General features: G+C 30.7%; 2 protein-coding genes across 3 annotated transcripts in view; one reads left to right on the top strand and one right to left on the bottom strand.

Moving 5' to 3' along the window:
* Window positions 1-12,184, top strand: part of LOC118644945 — a 356,119-nt gene that overhangs the window by 173,915 nt on the left and 170,020 nt on the right. The window lies entirely within an intron of this gene.
* LOC114255287 lies at window positions 7,522-10,988 on the bottom strand. Its single transcript, XM_028193581.2, has 3 exons — window positions 10,151-10,988; window positions 9,968-10,057; window positions 7,522-8,915 (listed from the first exon to the last, which is right to left on the bottom strand). Exons 1-3 carry the CDS (start codon window positions 10,241-10,243, stop codon window positions 8,856-8,858), a joined length of 243 nt encoding a protein of 80 aa, XP_028049382.1. The 5' UTR covers window positions 10,244-10,988; the 3' UTR covers window positions 7,522-8,855.

The following is a 12,184-nucleotide window of genomic DNA, read 5'->3' as shown; positions in this document are numbered from 1 at the left end:
ATTTTATATATTTATAATGCATTTATTACACACACACACACACACACACACACACACATATTTAAATCAAATTTTATAAGTACCTTAGTACTAGTTGTTTCACACATATAATTGATCAGCAGAAATTTGAAAACGTTATAACAAAACCAGAAGAAGTGCAATATAATAGACGTTATATTAAATTCCACATAATTGTTGACAAGAATTGCGTAAAGAATTTCACGCAAATCAACCATTATCCAACCAAAATAGCTTGCCATTTTAAAAGTTATTTGTGTTCCAAATATTGAGTCTACTTCATTTGATATTTTGCACAATTCTAAGTGGAGATGTCTGGATATGAACATATAAATATAAAATTTTATATATTTGGTATATTATTATTTATAAATATTACGTTTTCTTGACATATATAGTAGTTTATATAATATGTGTAAATTTTTTTACATGACGATCCACATTATGTACTTTCTGTTTAATGCTTTAGAAAATCTGTGTTGATATGGATGCATCACAGAATTTTCCCAGTCTTGTTTTATTTTGTGTTTATTATTTTTTATCAAATGCTGAAGATGTTCATTGGTTTGATCAAACTTTAATCCTATATAACTAACAATAAATGTAAAAGATATTAGTAGATATTGAAATAGTAAAGGCCATTGCACGTACATTTCCTTAATCGTAACTGTAAGATTTTGACTAATCATATTGCTCAAATTAGTCGTAACCGACCGAATTAACCAATCGTATTGCTCAATTTCTTACGATTACGATTAAGGAAATGTACGCGCAATGGCCTTAAGGTCCGTTAGTACATTGTTAGTCGATTTATTTAAATCTGTGATATTGTAATTTTAATCTTTGATCAATATTCTTTATTTACAAAACACTTCTATATCTATTACAAAACATAGAAATCGTGACATATCTATCTCTATAATATTTATCTCTATATTTATTTCTATAATAATGAGAGTATTATTACTTAATTTAGGTAGTAATTATAACTCTGATAATTAGTGTGCGTTCACTGTTTTTCAGTGATTTTGATTTCAGAATTAATGTACGTATTATTGTTGAGGTTATGTTTCGTGGTGTCACCAGCGGAATGGATAGTAATAATATATATTTACGTACTGGCGTACACAAACAAATAGTTTATTGTTACAATAACAATTAAGAGTAGTAGTGGTACAAAATATGACGAGTGTGTGTGTATAATAAAGGTGCAACAAAAGAACGAGTACGCCACGCTTGAACGGCGGGACACACACATCTGTAACCCGCAAGCGCGACAGTATAGCCAACTTAGAATAATAAAAGAGAAAGAATCTTCTAGTATCGCGTGTTACGAATATAATATGAAGCGCGCTGAATATAAAATTCTCAATACTCCCACTGTTCAAGTGCTTTCATATTACAGTCATAGTTATACATATTAAGTAGACGCAATTGTATTTCAAAATTCTGTTTCGGAAGAGCTTTTGTAAGAAAATCCGCACATTGTTTCTTTGATTCGACATACTCTATATTGAGAGTTCCATCGGCATATTTTTCTCTTATAAAATGAAATCGAATATCAATGTGCTTGCTCTTCTGATGAAATTCCGGATTCTTTATGAGCTTTATAGTGCTTTGATTATCGACGTATAAGGTCGTTGGTTTATCACATTGATATTCGAGATCACTGATCAATCGCCTAAGCCACACGAGTTCTTTCGTGGCTGAGTTTGCTGCTACATACTCAGCCTCCGTTGTGCTTAGTGATACCATCTTTTGACGTTGTGATGCCCAGGACACAGGTCCACCAGAGATCGTAAATATATATCCACTCGTTGATCGTCTAGTGTTAATGTCACCGGCATAATCTGCGTCTGAATATCCTGTTAAAGCTATGCCATTATCATTACGTTTGTATACAATGCCAAGTTTCCGAGTTCCTGCGAGATATCTAATTACTCTTTTTACAGCTCGCCAATGATGATCTGTGTAACATGTTAAATATCGACTCAGAAAGTTGACAATATATGATATATCAGGACGCGTTACTTGTGAAAGGAATGTGAGACATCCTATCGCTCTACGATAAGGTACATCAATGTTATTAGTAGAATTATTTTCCATTAATGTCTTAATCGAGTTTATATCTGCAGGTACGCTAACAGATTTCGCTTCCTTCATTTTAAAAATCTCAAGAATACGCTCTATATAGTTTTCTTGGTGAATGAAGATCGAATGGTTTTGGCGATCACGACTTATTTGTATGCCTACAAATGAACTTGGATGCCCTACTGTAATTTCAAAGTAATTTCTGAGTACTGCAAGAACTTTGTTAAGCGCCTCCATTGTTTCCGCTAATACTAAACCGTCGTCTACATAGAGGCCTAAGAATACACTAACATTGTCAATATATCCCTTGTAAACACAGGGATCGGCTGTACTTTGAGTAAAATTAAAAGATTTTAAAAATTCATCAAATTTCGAATTCCATTGACGAGAGGCTTGCTTAAGCCCATACAAAGATTTCATTAATTTACATACCTTACCCTGCTTTGTTTCGACACCTAGAGGTACATCCATATAAATGGATTCGTTCAGCTCACCATGTAGGAACGCAGTTTTGATGTCGAATTGTGTCATCTCCAGATCTCGATCTGCTGCGATGCCCAAGAGCGTCCGAATTGACTCATAACGGATTACAGGGGCGTAAATCTCTTCGTAATCTACCTCTGGTTTCTGCGAGAAGCCTTTGGCGCAAAGGCGAGCCTTGTATCTAGGATTTTTGTCGGATGGATTTTTTATTTTAAAAACCCACTTATAGCCAATCGTTTTTCTTCCTTGTGGTAGATGTTCCATTGTCCATGTTCGATTCTTTTGATGAGCTTCTAATTCCTCTTGTATAGCTTGTTTCCATTTTTCAGCTTCTTGACTTGAGATTGCCTCTTCATATGTTTGAGGTTCGCTCCATTCTGCTAGGTTTGCTTCGTATCTGTCAGGTTTCTTAACAGAGGCCCTGTCTCTCAATTCACGTTTACTGGTATTTAATTTCATGTCTGACTTGCCTTTGTCATTCTCATCATTTTCGAGCTTTGCATGAACTTCCTTGTCCTTGTCGGTTTCTTTGACGTTGTCATCTTCGGAATGTTGATCGGTGTTTTCTTGCATGACATCGTTTAAGGGGAGAGTTATTTTCTCTTCAGTATATGTGACTTGATAGTTAGCCCTTTCAGTGAAAGTCACATCTCTGGATACCGTTATCTTGTTAGTTCTTGGATCGTAGACTCGATAATTGGAAGATTCATCGTTGTATCCCACGAATACCAATTTTCTTGACTTTTTGTCCCATTTCTTTCTTTGTTGTTTTGGTATGTGTACAAAAACTTCAGAGCCAAAGATTCTCAGATGTGTTAAATCTGGTTTATATCCATTCCAAATCTCAAATGGAGTCGTGCCTTTGTTTTTGCTTGCTGGTGTCCGATTGTGAATATATGCGGCAGTGCTGACGGCTTCGGCCCATAAGCCTAGTGGAAGATTCTTTGCATATATCATTGACCTTGCACTTTCGATGAGCGTTCTGTTGTCTCTTTCGGATTTCCCATTTTGTTCTGGTGTATAGGGAGACGTCCTTTCTACCTCGATTCCATGTGTTATGAAAAATCGCTTCATGTTCTCGTTTATGTATTCCGTTCCGTTGTCCATCCTCATTACTTTTATTGAACGCTGGAACTTGTTTTGAACTAGAGCATGGTATTCCTTGAGTTTCTCAAAAACATCGGATTTGTGTCTCATGAAGTATACTTTTCTATAACCAGACGCATCATCAATGAAGTTCACATAAAATTTTGAGCCGCCGATTGATTCCTGTTCCATAGGACCGCCAACATCGGTATGGATAAATTCACCTGGCTTGGCATTCCTTGGTGTGCTGATTTTGTTGAAGGGAAGTCGATGCTGTTTGCCATATTGGCATGCCTCGCATACGAATTCAACTTTTGCTGGAATGTTATCTACATGAATCAGACCTTGTTTGTTCATTTCACGTATTGATTTCAGGCTGATGTGACCTAGACGTTCGTGCATAACCTGAAGGCTTGATGTGGTTGTAAGGTTCGCCTCTTGATTCTGGACGACTTGGATTAACATTCTGAACAAGTTATTGTGTTCTTTGGTTCCAACTATCATTGAGATATTTTTCTTCTTTATTTCCATGGAGTCGGATGCAAAAGTAATGGTGTAGTCCTTCTGAACACATGCTCCCACTGAAAATAAACTTTTACTTAATTTGGGAACATATAAGACTTCTTCTAACTTTCCATCGAGCCATTCATCTTTTACTTTCCTTTTAATGTAAATGGTTCCTTTTCCTTTGACTTCGCAGGGGGTTCCATCTCCAATCTTGACATATTCATTACTGACTGGTATTAAATTATGAAACCATGATTTATTCGGTGACATGTGTTTCGTGGCACCGCTGTCAGAATACCATTTGTACTTAGAATTGACTTCAAGATCTTCAGCTGATGACCTTACTTCTGCTGAAAAAGCACTGACATTTGTAGAATTATTTCCATTGCTCTTGGATTTGTCTTCGATGGATTCCTTTTTCTTTTTGCGGCAATATTTAATAACGTGCCCCTTTTTGTGACAATAAAAACATTCTACTTGCTTCTTTGCGTCTTGATTCTTTCTTTCTTGCGACGTCTTGTGTTGTGACTTGCTAATGTTTACTGCTGCTAGTGCACTGGCTGTTTCATCTGCTGCTGTCATTCTTCCTTCTTCTTTTATGAGTCTTGCTGTCAACGTTTCTAATTTTTGCTTGTCTGAGTCAACGCTGTCCCATGCGGTGATCAAGGCATTGAATTTAGATGGTAAACTTCCTAAAATTTTTGCCATTATTGTAACTTCTGATAATTTTTCACCAAGATCATTTAACTTACTAGCCATGTTTTCTACATTAGCGATATGCTGTGCAACTGAATCGCTTGGTGACATTTTATAGTCATGGAACTTTGTCATAAGAATTAGTTTGACTCACTGCGTTGCTCGTGTATGGAACTGAGCTTTGACCACATATCCTTTGATGACTCACATGTTATCAGGTACTCTAGCTGCGCACTCTCCATGGATGACGATAGTATGAACATTGCTTTTGCATCGCGTCTTACCCATGATTTGATGGCAGCTTGATCCGTTTGCTCTGGCTTCGGTTCCGTTCCATCGACGATTCCCAAGATATCGTTTGCGATTAAAATCGCCTTCATTTGAAACTTCCATGCTTGAAAGTTCTGGCCGTTGAACTTGGAAATGTTCTTCAGATCCACTACTTCACTCATGTTGACGTGATGTATAATTTTTTTTTTTTTTTTGTGTCAACAACAATAATAAAACAACGTACGTTTTTCTTTGTTATTACTATCCCACAGGGCCTGGGCCCATAACCTGTTGAGGTTATGTTTCGTGGTGTCACCAGCGGAATGGATAGTAATAATATATATTTACGTACTGGCGTACACAAACAAATAGTTTATTGTTACAATAACAATTAAGAGTAGTAGTGGTACAAAATATGACGAGTGTGTGTGTATAATAAAGGTGCAACAAAAGAACGAGTACGCCACGCTTGAACGGCGGGACACACACATCTGTAACCCGCAAGCGCGACAGTATAGCCAACTTAGAATAATAAAAGAGAAAGAATCTTCTAGTATCGCGTGTTACGAATATAATATGAAGCGCGCTGAATATAAAATTCTCAATAATTATAACTAAAAGACCAGTATATCTATTTCACTGGTTGATTGCTATAAGATAAGTTATATGTAGATGTTATTGAAATCTAACATATTTTCATTGATTTCACTGTGATTTAGAGAGTGCATTATAGGTTAAGTTTACTGAGTTATAGAAATAAATTTATAATTTATAAAGGATAATAACAAGGATATATAAAAAGATTTACCAACTTGAGAATACTTGCAGTAGTCAGATCACCAATAAAGTTAAGATGATAACAATAGTTTAATGTAAAGATGTATAATGTGGCTATTTCAATATTACAGTTATATTCATTTTTTACAAATAATGCTGCACTGCAATTTATACTTAAAGACATCATGATCCATCCTGAGACAATCCACCAAGTTTTTATATATAAATTGTCATAATCTGTTACTGTTCCGAGTTTAAGCAGGGTGCTGTCGACAATATTGAGCTTATGTAGGCAGTTCCGGAATTTCTGTTATAAAAAATGTGAAATGTGTAAATAATTAATATTTATTCAAAACTTTAACAATTGTATTGGATTATGTACACACACACACACACACACACACACACACACACACACACACACACACACACACACACACACACACACACACACACACACACACACACACACACACACACACACACACACACACACACACACACTCACACAGAGTGCATATTTTATACTTAAAGAACGTTTTAAAGAATATTTTGTTTTTTGTATTACCAAATGTACTTTCACAGAATTTTATATTAAATATTTATATTAAATATTTTATTAGATATTACACTGAGAAAAAAAGTAATTGATTTAACAAAACGTTTAGTTGCCAACAAAAGATATACTTAATACAATAATATTTGCTGTTAACGCAAGTGCAATAATGTTGATTGGACTATGTATTTATATTGCAATACCATATATTGTTGTATTGAATATATCTTTTGTTGGCAGCCCGCAACTATAAAATATTGTTGAATCAATTACTTTTTTCTCAGTGTAAGAAAAAAAAAGTATCATATATATTAGATCAATGCATGCAATATACGAAAATAATTTTACAATTCCACAAAAGAGTTTTTCGGATAATTTGTGTTATTTAATGCGGAAAGCAATAAACTATAATTTATATACTCCATGTATTTTTTACTATTTAATGTACACACACATTGCAGAAATTGCTTATTATTATGTTTTATATATGCATTTTCTTACCTTATCGTAATATACACCAAACATGATTGATAATAGAGTTACAAAGATTTCTAGTCGAAAGCAAATGTAGTCTTCAATGGGACCCAAATTTTCAAAAAAAGACATTACTCCACATGTTGCGAAAAAATAATAAATTGACCAAATTAATAGCATATATAAAATATTAAGCCATAGTTTTGCATGATTAGATAAATTGACAATTCTTAAACCAAATATACAACTGATCACTAGAAGTGGCATCAAAATCGTTTCAATATTTTTAGTCATTGTACACACGGTTTTTGTCCCAAACTGCACTTTTGTTAACTAGTTGGTTTTATAAGTTGAATCGAGTAACGACACTGGACATTCGCCATTTCAATTAAAGATATTAAAAGTTATTAAGCACTTAAAGATATTAAAGTAATTTATCTATTTCAGTTTATTCCGTATAATTTTTTGAAACAGGTCTGATGATAAATTCTGCATTTTGATATAAAATAGGTATATTCTTATAACAGTAACGCGAATATTGTTTTTGAAAATTTTTTATTTTATTTTATGTTTTGTTTTTTACATTTAAGGGGATCCTAAAATGTAGTCTGTTTTACCCACTATTCTGTTCAATTATTAATTCTTGAATTAAATTTACAGAATTGAAAATCCTTTTACATGTTTAAAATACGTTCACAAATAGAGCCGGGGATAATTAGATCAACACCAAAAATACAAAAAACTTTTAAAATTATATTTGTCTATGAAAATATTTGTTTCATATACAAGTTATGTATATATACAAATGAATTGTATCCCCGGCATGGGAATAGATTGAGGAATAAGACTATATTTGTCAAGTTATGATTAAAAGTAAAAAAAAAAGAATTAGTGATTGAACAGATGTTATTAGTAAATCCAAAGATGATACAAGATGATAAGAAGAGCAATCTAAAAAAATTTTTTAAATTCTCTGTATGAAGTTTAATTTATAGATATTAATACGCGTAGTTTAATTCTGAAAAAAGATTTTCAAATTTATAAAAAAGTACATAAATATTGATGCTCAGAAGCATCTTAAAATTCCCTCTTATCTGAAAAAGCATGAAATTGTCAACGCGCAATTTATATGAGCTGAGAATATAAAATTAATAGAAAAATTATATTCAGCACTAAGATCTTTTGCAGACCGTATAGGTCAACTTTATCGATATAATAATAAAAAGTATTTGTTTCTTTTTTCGCGTGTAAGTCCCGGGTAATTGCTTCACGGTTGACGCGATGAGAGGCACTGATCTCAGGTTACTTATGTTGAGAGCAATTGCTGACCACGGAACAGGAAAATAATCAAGTTGTTTTACTTGTAATTATCTCGAAATTTATTTTAACAAAATTTAAGATCGGTCGGACAGATGAGCTTCGTACTGAGTCGACTATCTTTGCGCGAGTGAGCGGTGTAAATTCTCGAGCAAGATCGCATCCGTTCAAATTATAATAGTGGAGATCACAGAAATTCACGAAATCTTTCTGAATTTGTTTTAAGTTGAATTCGTCTTGAAACTAAAATCTGAGTTGAGATGAACACGCGTCGTATCTGTGTACATGCTTATTTGTTACAGATAGAACTTTTACGCGTCATGTCAATATACTATGTATATTTCATCTAAAGCAATACGAAAGAGTATTTATTTTTTATTTTTTATATTACATAGAAAGTTCTTTATAATTTCTTCAACCATTAATTCTCTTTCTTAATATTAATATTTAAGGGTACATGAAAACAAAATCGAGAAGATATTGTATAATGTGTTTTATTAAATTAAACATTAAACAAATGTAGATTTTTATATAAATTAATTTTTAAAATATTTGTTTTGTTATAACTTCGTAGGAATGTTTATTTATTTGGGTGCGCTTGTAATATTATAACTAAAACGGTTACAATGGACATGATAAACTGGAAATAATAGCAACGTGTAAGTTTTTTTTTTAATATTTGTTATTAATTTAACTATTTATTTAACTACTTATTTATTACATGTAACCAGAGTTAGATAGTAACTAATTAAAAAGTTAAAAGGTAATAATAAAATTTAAAGTTAATAACTTAACTTTGCTTAGTTAATTTGAATAACTTCCAAAAAGCCCGAATAAAACTTAAATTGTGTTAGATGAATTATATGAGGTTTTAAACATTTAACATCGTATTTCTTAAAAACTATTGTCTTTATAGTAAAAATCAATAAGACATAAAATGTGTATTTTGATAAGATATATAACTTTTATTTAAAGTATTTTTAGAAATTTTTATTATTTACAGAAATAAATGAAAAAAAAAAAAAAAAAAAAAAACAAAAAAAAACGTGATTTTTATGGTTTTTTTATGGTTCCGCAATGAAAATCGAATTTGCGCCAATTTTTATTATTATTTTTGTAATTAGCGCGTCAAAATACGTGAGTATACACAGTTTAAAAAAAATCAGAGGTATGGGCTTTTCGGAAGGGCACCTGTTAATTTTAAGGTGGATCTTACAGTATTTTAAAGTCACAAAGGCAACTATTGTTATTATTAAAAAAGATGAACGATTTAGTATGTAAAAATCAGTATAGTCAAGAAGTATGCACATATTCCACAAATGTGTAATCTAAATCTCCTTTCCCTATTATTACCATGTAAAATTGGCAAAGTTTTTGGACATATTTCTCCGGAACTAAACAATAAAAAAAATCTGAAATTTTGCACACTCTAAGAACGTTAACCTTTCATTCGATATCTTTTTTTTCTAAGCTATCTACATTTGACCTAAATGCAAGAAACATCTTAAATGATTTAATTGTTAATTTTAACTAGTTTTTTAAATATGTAAGTTTTAACATATTAACTTTTTTCACAAGTTGAAAATGTATATTAATTTAATTCAATTTAATTTAATATATTAATTAATATATCTATTAATTTATCCAACTCTGTATGTAAGTATATATATATAACACACACGTGTTACGTACCTTGTGAAGAAATTTGAAACCAAATTGAAACAAACCAATTCCGCAGAATTTAAGTGGCGTATAAGTTACTCGTAAAGAAAATTGTAAAATCTATAAAAAGAATGTATTATATACGATGCGCATCTTGTTGATTATTCAATATTAATTTTAATAGCATTTTAACATACTTATTTTAAAACTTACGATTTCATGAATTTCAACGTCATAATTGAAATTTAGTAATCTATTCAATGAATTTGCTGTTACACTTGCCTGTAACATACTGAATTGTAACATGTTGAATATGTTTAAAGCAAGTTCTAATTTTAAAAACTACCCTCACAGCATATTAACATCCTAATAAGATTATGATGATGTTAAATTGTAAGATAATAATATTTTACGCAGATTAATTACCTACCATTTATTAATTTACCAATAACATAAAAATATTCGTCTCAACTCATTTCATTAACATTACACCAACTTGTTAGAATAAATTTACATTTTATGGATTTTTACATATACACAAATATGGATGTGGATTAACATATGGATTAATTTTTGTTAGGGAAAAAGTAAAAATATTTATAAATTTTTAATACATATTTTAAGTATTAAAAGCGCTGTTGTTAGTACTTTTAATGTTCAAAATAAGTAATAATTTTTGGTCAATTTAACTCTCCGTCTGTACACTGACCCCAAAAGGAAACAAGTGAAATTTTTCACTTGTGTAACCACAAGACTGGTGATAGACGGAGCTTGGCTCCCCTTTAATAAATAATCAAAATAATTATTAAAATTTAAAATGTAGTCACTCAAAAGTAATTAGGAATTTTTTCAGATTTTTAGCTTGTATTTAACATTTAAAAAAAGGGACAGGACAAAAAGGGGCTAGTGTACAGACCCCGTTAGTGAAAATAAGTGTACAGATAGAGAGTTAATACTGCCCAGTATTACATTTCTAAGAGTATTTGTATTACAAGCAACATTTATGATTAAAAAATGTGTGTATGTTTTTGAAAATCAAGCTATTATATTGAGATATTCGATTGTTTGAGAAATATCATCAGGTTTTTATCGATTATAATAAATTAAAATATTAAAAGTTATCATAACTTTTAATATTTTAATTTATTATAATTGATTTATTATACTTATAATGCATTTATTACACATATATATGTATATACATATATGATATTACTACATTTTATAAATACATCTTTAACAACATTTACAAAACATTGATTAATTTTATTTATTTGAATAACAGACAAATATTTTTTCTATGTAACATTTTTGACTTATTTAACATTTAATATTTATTTAGTTTACCGTTTATTTAATATTTTAATTTAAGTTTAATTTAATTTTTAATAGATAAAACGTTATAGAAATATGTACATATTAAATGCGAGAAAAATGATATAATTACGTGTAAGATTGCTAAAATATTAAAATAATATTCTATTAAATTTTTGACAATATTATAATGAAAAGTTATATTTTGCGGTAAAATATACCAGAAATACATTCATTAACATAATAAGATTGTAATCTATCTATAATCTTATTACAATTTTCGGTACTGTGAAGGTAGATAAAGATTTAGCAATTAAATTAAAAATTAATGTTTTTTTAAATTTAATGTGAAATTAAATTTATAAGTACCTTGGTACTGATTATTTCACACATATAATTAATCAGCAAAAATTTGAAGACGTTATAAAAAAACCAGAAGAAGTGGAGTGTAATGGACATTATACTAAATTCCACATAATTGTTGACAAGAATTGCGTAAAGAATTTCACGCAAATTAATCACTATCCAACCAAAGTAGCATGCCATTTTGAAAGTCATTTGTGTTCCAAATATTGAATCTATTTCATTTGATATTTTGCGCAATTCTAAGTTGAGATGTCTGGATATGAACATGTAAATATGAAATTTTATATATTTGATATATTATTATTATTTATTAATATTTAATTTTATCTCAATATAATAGTTTATATAATTTGTATAAATCTTTTTACATAAGAATCCACATTATGTATTTCTTGTTTAGTGCTTTAGGAAATTTGCGCTGGTATGGAAGCATCATAGAATTTTCCCGGTCCTGCTTTATCTTATGTTCATTATTTCTTATCAAATGCTGAAGATGTTCATTGGTTTGATCAAACTTCAATCCTATATAACTAACAGTAAATGTAAAGGAAGTTAATGAATAGTGAA

Source organism: Monomorium pharaonis, chromosome 3, assembly GCF_013373865.1.
Source record: "Monomorium pharaonis isolate MP-MQ-018 chromosome 3, ASM1337386v2, whole genome shotgun sequence".
Classification (NCBI taxonomy): domain Eukaryota; kingdom Metazoa; phylum Arthropoda; class Insecta; order Hymenoptera; family Formicidae; genus Monomorium; species Monomorium pharaonis.
Note: the sequence above shows the minus strand (reverse complement) of the source record. Positions and strands in the feature narration are given on the sequence as shown.